The sequence below is a fragment of the Ictalurus punctatus genome, chromosome 15 (genome assembly GCF_001660625.3).
Source record: "Ictalurus punctatus breed USDA103 chromosome 15, Coco_2.0, whole genome shotgun sequence".
NCBI lineage: Eukaryota > Metazoa > Chordata > Actinopteri > Siluriformes > Ictaluridae > Ictalurus > Ictalurus punctatus.
In genome coordinates this window covers 18071111-18085298 of record NC_030430.2, presented here as the reverse complement: position 1 = coordinate 18085298, position 14188 = coordinate 18071111, and the positions used below count along the sequence as shown (strand labels likewise).

The window sequence follows — 14188 nt, the reverse complement described above, 5'->3', positions numbered from 1 at the left end:
TGAATGTGTGTGAATGCTGCCCTGTGATGGACTGGCATCATTCAGGGTGTATTCCTGCTTCACATCCGGTGTTCCTGGGATAGACTCCAGATCCACCGTGACCCTGACCAGAATAAAGTGGGTAAACTATAGCTCAACTAAAAAAAAAAAAACAACCTGTGCTTGCATTCACTCTACTGTTCACTTCATAAAGATGACTTTCTTACTTTCACCTGAGGCTATCCTCATCCTATTCCAGATCAGCTCATATCTCTGGCCCACAGGCATGAATGAGACAAGGTATGAGGTAAACTGAATAGCTTTATTGTGACAGCAATACCAAGATCTTCAGACTTCGTTTTCCTGAGTTTGTGACTGTTCTAAATCAGAGTAGTGATGGCTGCAGAACAAGAGCTGAGCTTAATAAGATAAGAGAGATCTACTGCAGCAGCTCAGGAATGCACACCTAATGAAAATAAAGTGTGTCTCAGAGAAGGATTTTTTTTAAAGAAGAAAACAAAGTTGTTCAGAAAGCAAGCAGGTTTCTGGCTTCATTCAGTAAAGGCACATACATGCATTTTGCAAGAATTCACTGGTCTAATGATGCATCATATTTGAATCTACACATTTTAATTACATTTAGATGAAAAGCATATCTGTACAAGTTGCCGCATGCAAGTCTAGAATATTTTCATTGGACAGAAGCTGTACATGTTAGATCAGATCAAAAGAACATAGTCCTGTTTAAAGGCAATTTCATGCAATGAATTTATTTATTTTTTTTACTATTGCAGATCACAGGTTCCCAGCCCTGGTCCTGGAACACCACTTGTCCTACACCTTTTAGTGTTTACATGCTTCAACACTCCCAGTTAATTAGATGATTAGTTGAATTAGGTGGGTTAAGGCAGTGAAAACAATAAATGTGTAGGACAGATGTTAGTCCAGGACCTGGAATAACCTCTGTGAACCGGAGTAGTGACGGTTGCATGCCTTTGCTTTTTGACTTCAGCTTCTGCGCTTCTTCGGTATAAGAGGTGGAGGTGTATGATTAGGAAATGCTTGTGTCTTTTCAGGCTGAAAGAAAAACAGCACACATAAATCAGAATTGAGCTTAGGAAGTTAAATCTATTTATTTTGTTATTTATTTTGTTAGTATTTTTTTACCTGTTGTAATTGGAAAATCCAACTCTGGTAGTCTTCTGGGTAAGTGCATGAGACCAATAGCGATTCCATCAAGTCTCCTTTAAAACAGCAAATAAAATTCAACATTCCGTATATTTTACACTTCAAATGTAAAATGTTCCCAGGAGAAATTGATTCCATTTCAAAACAGCAAAAAATGTCCAAGCCCTTTATAAATGTAAACTATAGTAATGACTCACTTGATACATAAAAAAAATTGCTATGTTTGAACTAAGTTGGATTAGCGATAATAAAGTTTATACATAATAGTTAAAGTAACTTACCTTATTCTGCTAACTACATAGCATGTTAGCAGGTGGTATGAATTTTTACAAAACTCACTAATAAGGAATATCACCATGATCCCTGTCACTATGAATGTTCACTATGTAATGATGTTCATTTACCAAGTACAAGAGACACTGCAGAACATCATCTGTAAATGCCTGACAAGCAATGTCACATCATCACCATTATGTGCTTCTGACATTCCAGAAATACAGTGAGCTGCAAAGTCAGCTGGCATGACGATCAGTTAAAAAGTGTCATAACAACTTCGTCAACAAAAATCTGACCCTTGGCTCATTGTGACCTCAAATCGTTATGGTAGCATGTTTATGAAGGTCTTGAAAGGCTTTGCTTGTATTTTCTCATTTGTAAGTCGCTTTGGATAAAAGCGCCTGCTAATTGAATAAATGTAAATGTAAATGCTTTGGTAGGGTGTCATGTATCCCTATGAAGAGTGTCCTTAAGTGTTACTGACATAAATAATGAATTCGCAAGTGTGGACAAATATTTATAGCGTCTTGACCTCTAAATGTCTAATTAATTTAGAGGTCTAATTAATGGTGAATGTTTGAATTACCTGTAAGTTCGAATTCAAGTCTCCCATGCCGGGCAGATCTCTCCAAAGCTCTGATACTCTTCCTTGGCAGACGACCCTGTAATATGAACTTGTAATCAGTTACCAGTAACCAGTATAGTTTTGGACAACAACATAACGCTGATCACACTGACCAAAATGTGTGGTGGTCCAGAAAAATAAAAACTCTCAGTGGTCTGGCCAGTTCTGGCAATCATCCATAAAAAGAAGTGCAAAATTTTGTTTTCTCTGCCTATTTCATACTTTGACACCTCAAATTTAAAAAAACAAAAGCAAAAAAAAAAAACCCAAACACTTCACCAAAATGATGTAGAAATGAGAAATGTTTTGATTTAATATTTAATCTTACCTAAGCTATCTTTCTAGAAACATATTAGTCCAGGAAAGCCTATAGCTTTCAACAATTCAACAACAACAAAAAATGTTCAAATGTAACCATGTGAATGGGTTTTTCCAGGATGCCACATAAACAAGAAAGAATCCAATTCAGTATATTACAAAAGCAGAAACGTCATGGTTCAGAAACGTAATGCCTCAGATTCTCTCACCTCATATTTGACCCTGAGCCGCTGACTGTCAACAGACAGGATAAGGAGGTCCAGAGGAAAGAGCACAATGAGACGCTCCTGAGATCCCTGCAAAATGCAGACTCACATATTGATAAAGGTGTATGTAATTTAGCTATGAAAGAAGTCATGTGTATTTATCTGATTTCTTTCACTCACCTGTCTCTGTGAATTGCTAATGTGTACCAATGAGATGTAGGCAGGTTGGCCCATGTGCTGGATAGGGGATCCCTCCCACTGCAATATTGGAGACCTCAGCAGGTACCGCTTCAGCTCCTCCCTCTTCCAGCCCTCATCACATGGCAACTGAGAGATTGAAAATACACTGTTTTTTTTTTTTGTCTATCTCTGGCTGTGTTAGTGTGACTGAACATAGCAAAGAGCAATTAGCAAAATTCCGGGAGTATGCAGTGTCTTGGTGTGTGGCATTTCTCCTCATGGTGGCGCATTTGAGCCAAGTTTTTCAAGTACTATATCTACTGTAAATGTAGAGAGTAGCAGGTCAAACACTTTACTACTATACCACCTACACACATCTTAACTGATTATAAAACATTTTTTCTTTCTATTGTTCACTGGATGGTTTATTGAGTCAAGTTATTTTTCACATTATGATTAAAGTATGCCAGAGTAAAAGGATTGAGTTCCGATCACCAAGTACAGTTTCAAATGTTTGATAAAATGTACTGGAAAAACTTGCTCAAATAAAAACCTAATCATTTAATATGGACAATAAATAAGTAGACCTTAGTTCTTAAGATACTTGTATACTATTTATAACAATATTACTAAATATAAAACTAAAATGTTAGTTTACTTAGCATCTACTTCTGTGTACTTCTGTTCAAATGATAGCAAATAAAAAATACAGTACCGTCCTTCTCTGATAAAATTTAAAAAAAAAAAAAAAAAATCTAGCTGGTCTGATCAACTATCAGCTACCAAAGCACATGCTGAGCTGGTCAATCTCGTATACACCATCTTTGCTAAGTGCTAACCCAAATCCTACACTGTAGAAGTTATTTTTTAAGAAAATACCCCAAGTGAAAATAAGATCCAATTAGGAAATCTCAAACATTTACTGATCAATTTAGTCAAATAATAAAGAAGCTGGAAAATAACTTACCAGCTGGGGAAGGTGGTCTACCAGTGTGACCAGCTCAGCCTGTGTTTTGGCAGCTAGTAGCTGTTTTTTCTCCTTGGCAGGGCTGTCTTCAAACACTAGCATATAAAAACTACTCTTACTTGTTTCTCTTAAAATGCTAGCATATAGAAAATGAGCAAAAATACACTTCTCCTTAAATGTATCTCTCCAAATATACTTAGACATGCTAACCTATCAAAAGCACACTTCTACAAGCTTGTGGGAAATGTGGTTTAGTAAACTTGGTACAATATTTGTATGAACTTCACACAATCAGAACAGTATGTGACTTTGTTGAGACTGAAGCACAAGAGGAGATAAATGGGGCCTATTTTCCCCCTATTCTTTTATAACCTTCTCCAACTGCTTCCCAACCTTTATTTGATTGAGGAATAGCTCAAAAGTTCTCAAACCTGTGTGCTATAGCTCAGACTTTAATAGTAAAGGCTCAGGTTTATGTTTTCAACCCTATGACAGGGCACCCAAACTCGTACCTGGTTTTCATGTAATCTAAAATTCGGAATGTTGCTTATCCCTTTAAATGAATCTTAAAAGTTCACATACGTGTACTGACTATATTTAATAATGGACCATGTTGTTCGGTAAATGTATGCAAAGATATGCCGTTTGTGCGTTATTTCCGTTAATACATTTCACATTTCAAATTCGAAAGTGGTCATGTGTTTTAGCACCACTTCATATGTATAGTCATACCACCACTTGTGAAGTAATATTAATTTATCTACTTCAAAGTCAGGAAGTAGAAGGTTGAATTCAAGGGTTTTAGCGGCTTTACTTCCTTCCCTAGTGCTGACATGGCTGTGCGTGTATGTGGTGTACCAGGTAGGAGAGAGCACTGTGAGAAGGGCTGAGCTGCTGTCTGAGGGATTTGCATCTCCTGTCCTTTATGTTCTCAATCCAGATCCTTTGCTCAGCAGCACTGGCACAGATGAAAATCTTAGAGTCCACCATGGGCCCTATGCAGGACAACAAAGAACAAAAATGTCAATCTATTACTCAGTCTATAGATAAAGTTTTTCCATTGCATTTTTTGGTAATGCTTTGACACAGGAAGACTAACTAACCACTGATCTCAAACATGTGTGGAGCACAGGGGTCATGCTGAGAAATCACTCTCACGTCAATTGCTGACAGAGGAAGTATGCCCTGCACACATAGTAGAGTCAGACAAACAGGTTTAACTAGAATCATATAAACTGGGAACAATCATACAATAGAATATAACGACAAATTACCACAGTATACTATTAGCATAAATCTTCCACTTCTTTCAGTCACATTTCATGTAATACTTATTAATCATAAATGTTGCATAATTTCTATCATATTTATTAGCAATAGTGAACACAGTCCTTGCTAAGATAATAAGCAGGGATGTGCTGCATTCCCATTACAGGTATTTGAACAACTATTTGAAAATCCTATTTTGAAATGTGTGTTGATGATCTGATCTACAGCTAGAAATTCTGTGCCGAGTCAGAGACACAGCAGCTTGAGTGATTCTACGATTGGAGTGCCATTACATTATTATTATGTATTACTGATATTACATAGAAAAATATGCATGTAAATGTAAAATGTAAAAGACATTTTTAAACATAGGTAACGTGCCCTTATTGTTAAGATAAGTAACTTATCTACAAAACATTATTTCTGCCTGTTTCAGCCCTTTTATTACAATTTACCCTGACATTTAAATAATAAAATAACAAACATTAAAATACTTTTTACTTTTGCATTATTGTTTAAATCCATTTAACATCTCATGCATGAAACCTTAATGTCCCACAAATGTCCCCTGAACACATTTACCCTTAGGAAATATTTGGAATATACCTCAAGTCACATGATCAACAGGAAGTTGCATCAGCTGAATTTCCTGAAGATCATGGGGGGAAAAAAAGTAAGTTTTTTTATATTGTGTTTTCCACATTTTCAATGATATTTTGATATTGAATGATGTACAACCTCGCTATGCAAATTACAGATGAAAAGTAAACAATTTAAGAATAATAAATTATTAGCATTAAAACCCTTAATGTTCTTATGCCATTAGCATGGATGCTAGTTAACCACATTTTGTGTATTTGCAAATGTACTGCTTAAAAAAACCCCCAAAAAACCAACAACTCAGCCCTGATACTTTCACTGTTATGTGTGTGGATATATATATATATATATATATATATATATATATATATATATATATATATATATATATATATATATATATTGTGTGTGTGTGTGTGTGTGTGTGTGTTTATTTAGGTTCCATGTTGAAAATGATACAAACAGTTACATTTTTAAGAGTTACAAGGGTTAAATGGCACCTCAATCATGGAATCACTCAGCTCCTGAATAGCACAGTAGTGTCCAAATCTGACTCAGCAAAAGCCTGACTCATTTCTATTCAGCATGTTAAAATTTAATAAGGTGTTTAATAATAAGTATTATATCCAATCACATGATCTGCAATGTCCTTTATTAATCATACTTTTCACTAACCAGCTAGCTGGATGATTGCTAGCAGCTAAGGTTGCTATGATATTATATATTTTTTAATGAGAAATATAGATAACATTTCTTTAAAACCTTTTTTTTAATATGCAACGAAACCTTCATGATTTAGTATTGACTCCACTGTGTTTCATGAAGGATACTTGTGTAAGTGTTATCATCAACAACAGAGCTAGCAACACTTTATCAACTGAACTAACACCACTGATCCCCCACCCATTTTTACAAAATCTATTTTTGTATTTGGAAAAAAAAAAATAATTAAAATACAACACTCTCCTTGAGCCTTACGTTTCCTTACGCAATCTGCAATTGGTTAACAACCGACGCTTAGTAGTGCCTACTCAGCGTGGCTCAAGGTCCCTTTCCAGAACCTTCAAATTAACTGTTCCTCAGTTGTGGAATGAACTTCCAACCTCAATCTGGACCACAGAATCTGTCACTGTTTTCAAAAAACAGCTAAAGATCCACCTCTTCCGCAAACACGTAACTAACCCCTGAAACGCCAACCCCACATTATTTAAAAAAATAAATAAATAAAACTTACTCTGGCTCTTACACCTCTACTCTGCGCACTTTGCTTTTCTAGAACTCAATTATAAATCTTGTATTGTAGCGCTACTTGTATTGTTCTCTGCTTGATATATGGTTTTGCTTGTATTTCCTCATTCGTAAGTCGCTTTGGATAAAAGCATCTGCTAAATGAATAAATGTAAATGAAAATGTCGAGTCATTCCAAGGGCCTTTTTCCACCATGAGAAAGCATTTTAGTGTGCAACCCAATTATTGCTTTAATGTCTAGTAGGCCAGTGCTTCCTGCATCGTTTGGCTGAGATAGTCGCTTTTCAGTTGTTTATACTACACTTGATAGCTCTAAGAATGGAGTGCAGCAATTGAATCTAATTGTTTAATGGGAGATTGTTTTGTGAAAAAGGGGGATAGATAAAACAACTGATAGCACTGATTCTCCCACTGATTTTCCACTCGGATGTGTTTCAGTGAAAAAAAAAGAATCAATTCAATTTAATTCCATTTTATTTATAGTCCTTTTAACAATAGACATTGTCACAAATGAGCTTTACAGAAATCCAGCTGTACATTTAAATCCATAATGAGCAAGTCAGAAGTGACAGTGGAAAGCATCTCTCTGAGATGACATAAGGAAGCAAATTCATTATATACATTCTCCATGCCAGTTCTATGACTATTTTATGTGCTTAATTCTAACGTACTGTATTGTGAGTCTAGAGCGAGTTTTAAAAACTTTTAATCAAAGACTAAAGTGATGTTATATACATGTTAGCTTGCAGAGACAGAGCTGGCGCCCCTTTCATGTCTACAATAGTTATATGGATTCTGTGTAATACTGACTGCAAGTTGTTCAATAAAAATAGCAAACAGGAAGACTGGGTAAATTTGGCCTAACACTGATGTGTAAGCTACTGTACCTTCTTGATCTTCATAACTGCAAAGTAGTGGGCCATATTTTGATAATGATAGAAGCAACAGGATGTCCAAAAGCAAAATGCGTTTCTGCAGAACCTACCTCATAGATGAAATCATGAGCCGAGTTGTCCAGGGCGAGGATTAATAAATGAAAAGAAAAAAGAACCAGATATCTTTCAGCCATAGCCTGTGGGAAAAGATAAGATCGATTTTTGTCGTATACACACAGATTTTTTTGCGTGTCATAACCTCTTGTTTCAAATCTTTTTGCGTAACTTCTACAAATAGATTAACCCACAGAAAATACTTGGTTACCCTCATGTAGCCATTATGTAAAAACACTAGAGAAGAGTAAATGATGTCTCCATAAGTGTGTGCCGCTCGTCCCTCCCAGTCTCGGATTGGATGCGTGTACAGCTTTTGGTGTAGCTCATCTTTAGTCTGGCCCCACAGTACCACCTTAGAGGCAACAAATATGGCAAATTATTAGGTACACATGTCTTAATTATTATACCTGATGATGGAGCTGTACTGTTATAGGAAGCGAAGTTGAAGTTGGCAAATTTGACCATTATTACAATATTTATTAATTAAAAAATGCCACATAGTACTTTTTACTCATTTATAGTTACATTTAATTGAACTTATGCAAAACAAGTTAGTTCCTGTAATGACTTATGCAGTCATTAAGACAAAAAAAGTAACTTGTCATGTTACACAGAAGCCGCAAAGCCTGCTTTAAAATAAATAAATAAATCAAATCCTCTGTCTGAAAACTTACAGCTTTAGCTCTGACTGTAGCAAAGCGCTGACACTGGAGACTCCTTCCAAAAATGCTAAATAAATGTCCTTTTATAGAAAGCTTAACCATATCAGCAATTACACATGGTTTTTAAATTAGTTTATTAACATCCCTGTGTACGTTGGTACTATAGAATGAGCACACTAATATAAAACTTGCTACTGAACTCCTGTCATGGCTGTACTGTTATCGAAAATTAATCAACACCTTCTGACCAATCAGATTTGAGAGTTTAACAGTGCTGTTGTTTAATACATTTACAACCCGTTTACCTCCTTAAATTCTAAAGTTTTATGGTACAGTGATCAGTTTATATTGAGTATCAGAGACGTGTATACCAGTCATGCAACATTAAAACATAATACATACTTGTGAGTTCCTTTTCTGAGCAGACTCTTTTGCAGAGATTGGATCTGAGCCCTTAAGGGAGAAAGACAGAAAACACATAGTAATCAACACACGCACACACACACACATACACACACTGATCAGCCATAACATTGAAACCACCTGCTAATATTGTGTAGGTCCCCCTTGTGCCACCAAACAGTTCTGACCCATGGAGGCATGGACTCTGCTGTGGTTTCTGGTGCCAGCAGCAGATCCTTTAAGTCCTGTAAGTTGTGAGGTGGGGCCTCCATGGATCTGACTCATTTGTCCGGCACATACCACAGATGTTTGATCGAATTGAGATATTGGGAATTTGGAAGCCAAGTGAACACCTTGAACGCTTTGCCATGTTCCTCAAACCATTCCCAAACAATTTTTGCAGTGTGGCAGGGCACATTATCATGCTGAAAGAGGCCACTGCCATTAGGGAATACCGTTGACATGAAGGGGTGTACTTGGTCTGAAACAATGTTTACGTAGGTGGTACACGTCAAAGTAACATCCACATTAATGCCAGGACCCAAGGTTCTTCCCAGCAGAACACTGAGCAGAGCATCACACTGCCTCCACTGGCTTGCCTAGTGCATCCTCGTGCCATCTCTTCCCCAGGTAAGCGACACACACACACACTCACTCGGCCGTTCACATGATGTAAAAGAAAACGTGATTCATCGGACCAGACCACCATTGCTCCATTGCTCCATGGTCCAGTTCTGATGCTCAAATGCTCATTGTTGGTGCTTTTGACTGTGGACAGGCGTCAACATGGGCACTCTGACTGGTCTGCGGCTGCGCAGCACCATACACAGCAAGCTGTGATGCACAGTGAGTTCAGACACTTTTCTATCATAGCCAGCATGAACTTTTTCAGCAATATTTGCTGCAGTAGCTCTTCTGTGGGACCGGGCCAGACGGGCTATCCTTCCCTCCCCACTAGTATCAGTGAACCGTGGGTGCCCATGACCCTGTTGCCGGTTCACCAGTTGTCCTTCCTTGGACCCCTTTTGTAGGTACTAACCACTACATATCAGGAACACCCCGCTAGACCTGCCGTTTTGGAGATGCTCTGACCTAGTTGTCTAGCCATCACAATTTGGCCCTTGCCAAAATCACTCAGATCCTTACACTTACACATTTTTCTTGCTTTCAACACATCAACTTCCAACTGACTGTTCACTTGCTGCCTAATATATCCCACCCCTTAACAGGTCCATTGTAATGAGATAATCAGTGTTATTCATTTCACCTGTCAGTAGTTTTAATGTTATGACAGACATATGCAATAGGAAAAATAGGAAAACCTCACACATGCCTACCTCTTTCATAGCATTTCGTAGATTCTTGGTAGGCGGAGAACGGTGAGGAGGTTCATCTGTCCCCTTGACAGGTGCCATTGTAACAAAATAATCAGTGTTATCTGTTATTCACATCACCTGACAGTGGTTTTAATCTTGGATGATCGTTTATATATTATTATTATTATTATTATCATTATTATTATTATTATTATTATTATTATTATTATTATTATTATTATTATTATTATTATTATTATTATAATAGGAAAAGATAATCATACATATGCCTACCTCTTTGGTAATATTCCTAGCAGGTGGAGAACGTTTAGGAGGTTCATCTGTCTCATTCTTTAAGGAAACCTGCAGCTTGCTTTCTCCTAAAGACCAGACCCTGAAAACAGCAGATAATGCTGGAATTATGTGTACAGCTTAAGGTTACTTAAGAAATATGTCCACAAAATACTAAGACTATTATTAAGAACTTAATAACCCCTATATATATATATATATATATATATATATATATATATATATATATATATATATATATATATATATAAAACCCTTTAGATTGCTATTTCCTTAGCTAACATTAATAATAACTGCAGCGTTAATGAACGTTATATATGTGTGAGTGTTAAATACGTTATGTGTATGTTTTGATGAAATAATGAACTCAATTAGCCGGTGCTTATTCTTACATTTATTAAAAATAAGTCATATAAAATATCATGCATTAAATGACAATGTTTCTAAATGTTATTGCACTTACAGGGTGTAATTATTTGAACTTGCCATTTAACAAATGAATTTCATGAAATTTCATGAGCATCAGTGAATTATTGTCTTAATTACTTCATGTTTGAACGTTGGTTAATGCAAGTGTTCATTATTTATTTAACATTTACTCAAAGGTCAATTAATACATGTGTTACTCTGTTACCATGACTCATGGTGTATAAATATGTGTAAAATAAGGTAGCGTTTAATGTCAGGGAACCTTATGTTAAGCATTAACAAGGTCCTAAATAAATAATTTATATGCCTTGCCCATGTTCCAAACACAGTCATCTCAACCTTTCCCCTCTTTATGGCACCCCTAAGTATAACCCCTGATGGTTAGCCTGATATACCTCGCCATTAGCCTGATGCCTTTTGCATAGAAGCGTATCAGAGACATTAGTGGTATGAGCAGGTCTATGGTTTATCCTGAGGAATTAGGATACTTTGGGGATTATTGGTGCTGCTACGGGTAGCTTTCTCACAATCTCTGCATGTAGAGTGTGAATGCATTTTTGTCAGTGAATTTGTCTATTTATTTTCATAGATTAAAAAAAAATACCCCAGTCTGATTGTGAACTCGGGTCACAGTCTGTGTTCTCCCTCTGTCTCTGTGAGTTTCCTCTGGGTTCTCCAGTTGATTACTAATGACATAAAGTCACATTACTAATTAGCTGTCTCATCCTGAGCTACTTCCTCTGCTGTATCAGCGTTGCCCTACCAGACAGGTCTCTAGACATAAGCAGATTATTTTGAGAGGGCAGTGAGGGGTACACAGTGACCATCTGACCCCCACATATCTCTCCTTGTAAGCAGCAATGTTAACTGATGTTTCTTTTCTGAAGTATTATAGCATTTCCTGTGATCCACTGGTTTAAGATATTCAGCACACATGCTTTTTTTTTTTTGTTACCCCAGGCATCCTGTTGTGATAGGTGTTGGGTTTTTGTTAGGTGCTGCTGGTTGATCTCTATCACTCTAACAGTTTGAACACATGCATTGTGTAAGCCTCTGATTACCTCCCAGCTTAATCCCTGCAGTTTCCTAATGAGGGGATTGATGCACCCAACCCTGTGTAAGACATCAGACTGCTCACAAATGCATTACTCTTTCAGTTAGTCACACTATATTAGTGCTGCTTCATATGTTGCAGAAGTAGCTCTAATTAATTTCGCAACAGCACGGTTCCTATCAGTGGTGTGGCTGATGCCATAGACACAAACATGCAACACACTCGTTTTTAGCAGCTTTCTGTGTACTTCCAGGGCTTTATAAATTGGTTCGAGTACCAAAAACAAAGTGTCTTTTGCTAGCTTATTATTATGTCTGACCTGCAAATTCCCATCATCTTTTGCATTATTTCATTTAGTGTATTGTTTTGCATGTACTGTGTGTTATGTTACATGGCTTCAGTAAATAGATGATAACACAAGGTAAATTAAACTTACTATAATTGTTTTCTAAGCCTAAAACCTCATTACATTAAAGTATGCATTAGGCAGATAAGCAAACCTGCACACAGAGAAAAAAAGCTGAGCTAGGTAACCCAGACTATATATATACGATGACTTTGCTAACTATATTGACACGTAACTATAATGATATGTAAGATTTCATTTGAACTTATATTAACATCCTCTGGTAAAGTATTATGGGAAAATTATTTCACAGCTGTAGCACAAGCAATTAAATTCCATAGCCTGTGTGTGAATATGTTCTCCTCAATCAAACACATCTGCTGGATTTGATAGCTTTCCAATTCTTTTATTATATTACACCTTCATACACTTAGAGAGAATGTTGAAACCTTAATGGCCCTTCGGGCATCTCTCTAGGGGAACCCTTAAATTTTCAAGAGCCTAGGAATCTCAATTAGCTAATAAAACATCCCCCCTTGAATGTTCTACATTTTTAAGAGTGTACAGGCTATATAAAAGGAGCATAATTAATATTTTTTTCATTTTGTTCTAACCAAACATTATGATGGGATTGGAAAGATCAAAATATTGGTTCTGTTCAGAGTATATTTGTTTGTCAAATTTGTCAAATGACTTAATTTGATCATTAAGCGAGCTAAAGTTTTGAAAAATCAGCGCTATTCAATCTAAAACTTACACCGTGCTGATCTTATGTTGCAGTGCTTTAATAGACAATGCTTTAATCGGAGAAACTGATCAATCATACATTCTTTAGTCAGTTTTTGAACTTAGTAGTAGGTCTCACTGATACATGAGCAACTGGAAACTGGATGTCATAGTAAGTCTAGACAGATTACACTATTTTAAAACCTCACTGGCTTTGCCATGCACCAAACCAAATTTCCAAAGTTTGATGCACAATCTGACATGTCTCGGTAAAAGTAATTGCACTGATGGAAATTCGTGCTCTTACCCTGCACCGTTAATCTCCAGAAGCTCAATCTCGTCTGGACCCACATCATCGATTCCTTTGGTTATCGGGGTCACGCTGCAACATCCCATGTCTGCCAAATCCTCTCTTTCCTTTTGTTTCCACTCCTCTCCTCCACACACAGTGGCTTTTCCACTGCACTACACACCAAGAGCCATCTGCCTCTATGCCCCAAACACCCCAACAACCAGTCTCACGCCCTGCTACTCAACCAGCCAACGGGAAAAGAGGGCAAACAGCTTGGAAAATAGGGATAAATAAGATTTGGGATAGGTCTTGCCTCAAAGTCTTTCTCTGGACAAAGAAAAATCGGCAGAAACGAATGTAGACAAATTCTGAAGAGAAGCAAGCAGACGCATAGGGCAGAACCATGTGGTGCATGCTTTCTTCCTGTCAGTTTGAGAAGTGACGCAGCTGTGGCCAAGCTAACTTCCTCATTAAAGTCCTTGACAGTTTCAGCATAAGCCATCTAGCCTCTGCCTCTGTTCCACCCTCTTTCGGCTCTACTAATGTAACTATTATTTAAATCCAGCGTGACATGCAGAGGAGATATACCTGTATGTACAACACTGCTCAAGTAATACCCAGATAAAATGATTACATGTTGGAGAGCCTACACAGAGACATTTGTAGTCACAACAACTTTAACCACAACTGAATGACAAGGTTTTATTCACTGTTGTGTGCTTGTCAGAATTTAGTGTTAGTGCTGCATTTGTTTGTCAACTAGTAGAAGAGGAAAATTAGGTCAGTGGCCACATGTGGTTA

General features: G+C 37.0%; 1 protein-coding gene across 1 annotated transcript; it reads right to left on the bottom strand.

The window, feature by feature from the left end:
• Positions 1-282: 282 nt before the first annotated feature.
• LOC108276035 (uncharacterized) lies at positions 283-13837 on the bottom strand. The gene is made up of 13 exons (XM_017487304.3): positions 13403-13837; positions 10523-10622; positions 10250-10312; positions 8913-8963; positions 8057-8200; positions 7842-7928; positions 4843-4924; positions 4598-4734; positions 2773-2919; positions 2596-2682; positions 2030-2105; positions 1147-1223; positions 283-1056 (listed from the first exon to the last, which is right to left on the bottom strand). The coding sequence occupies exons 1-13, from the start codon at positions 13489-13491 to the stop codon at positions 988-990; spliced, it is 1209 nt and encodes a 402-aa protein (XP_017342793.1). The 5' UTR covers positions 13492-13837; the 3' UTR covers positions 283-987.
• Positions 13838-14188: the final 351 nt, after the last annotated feature.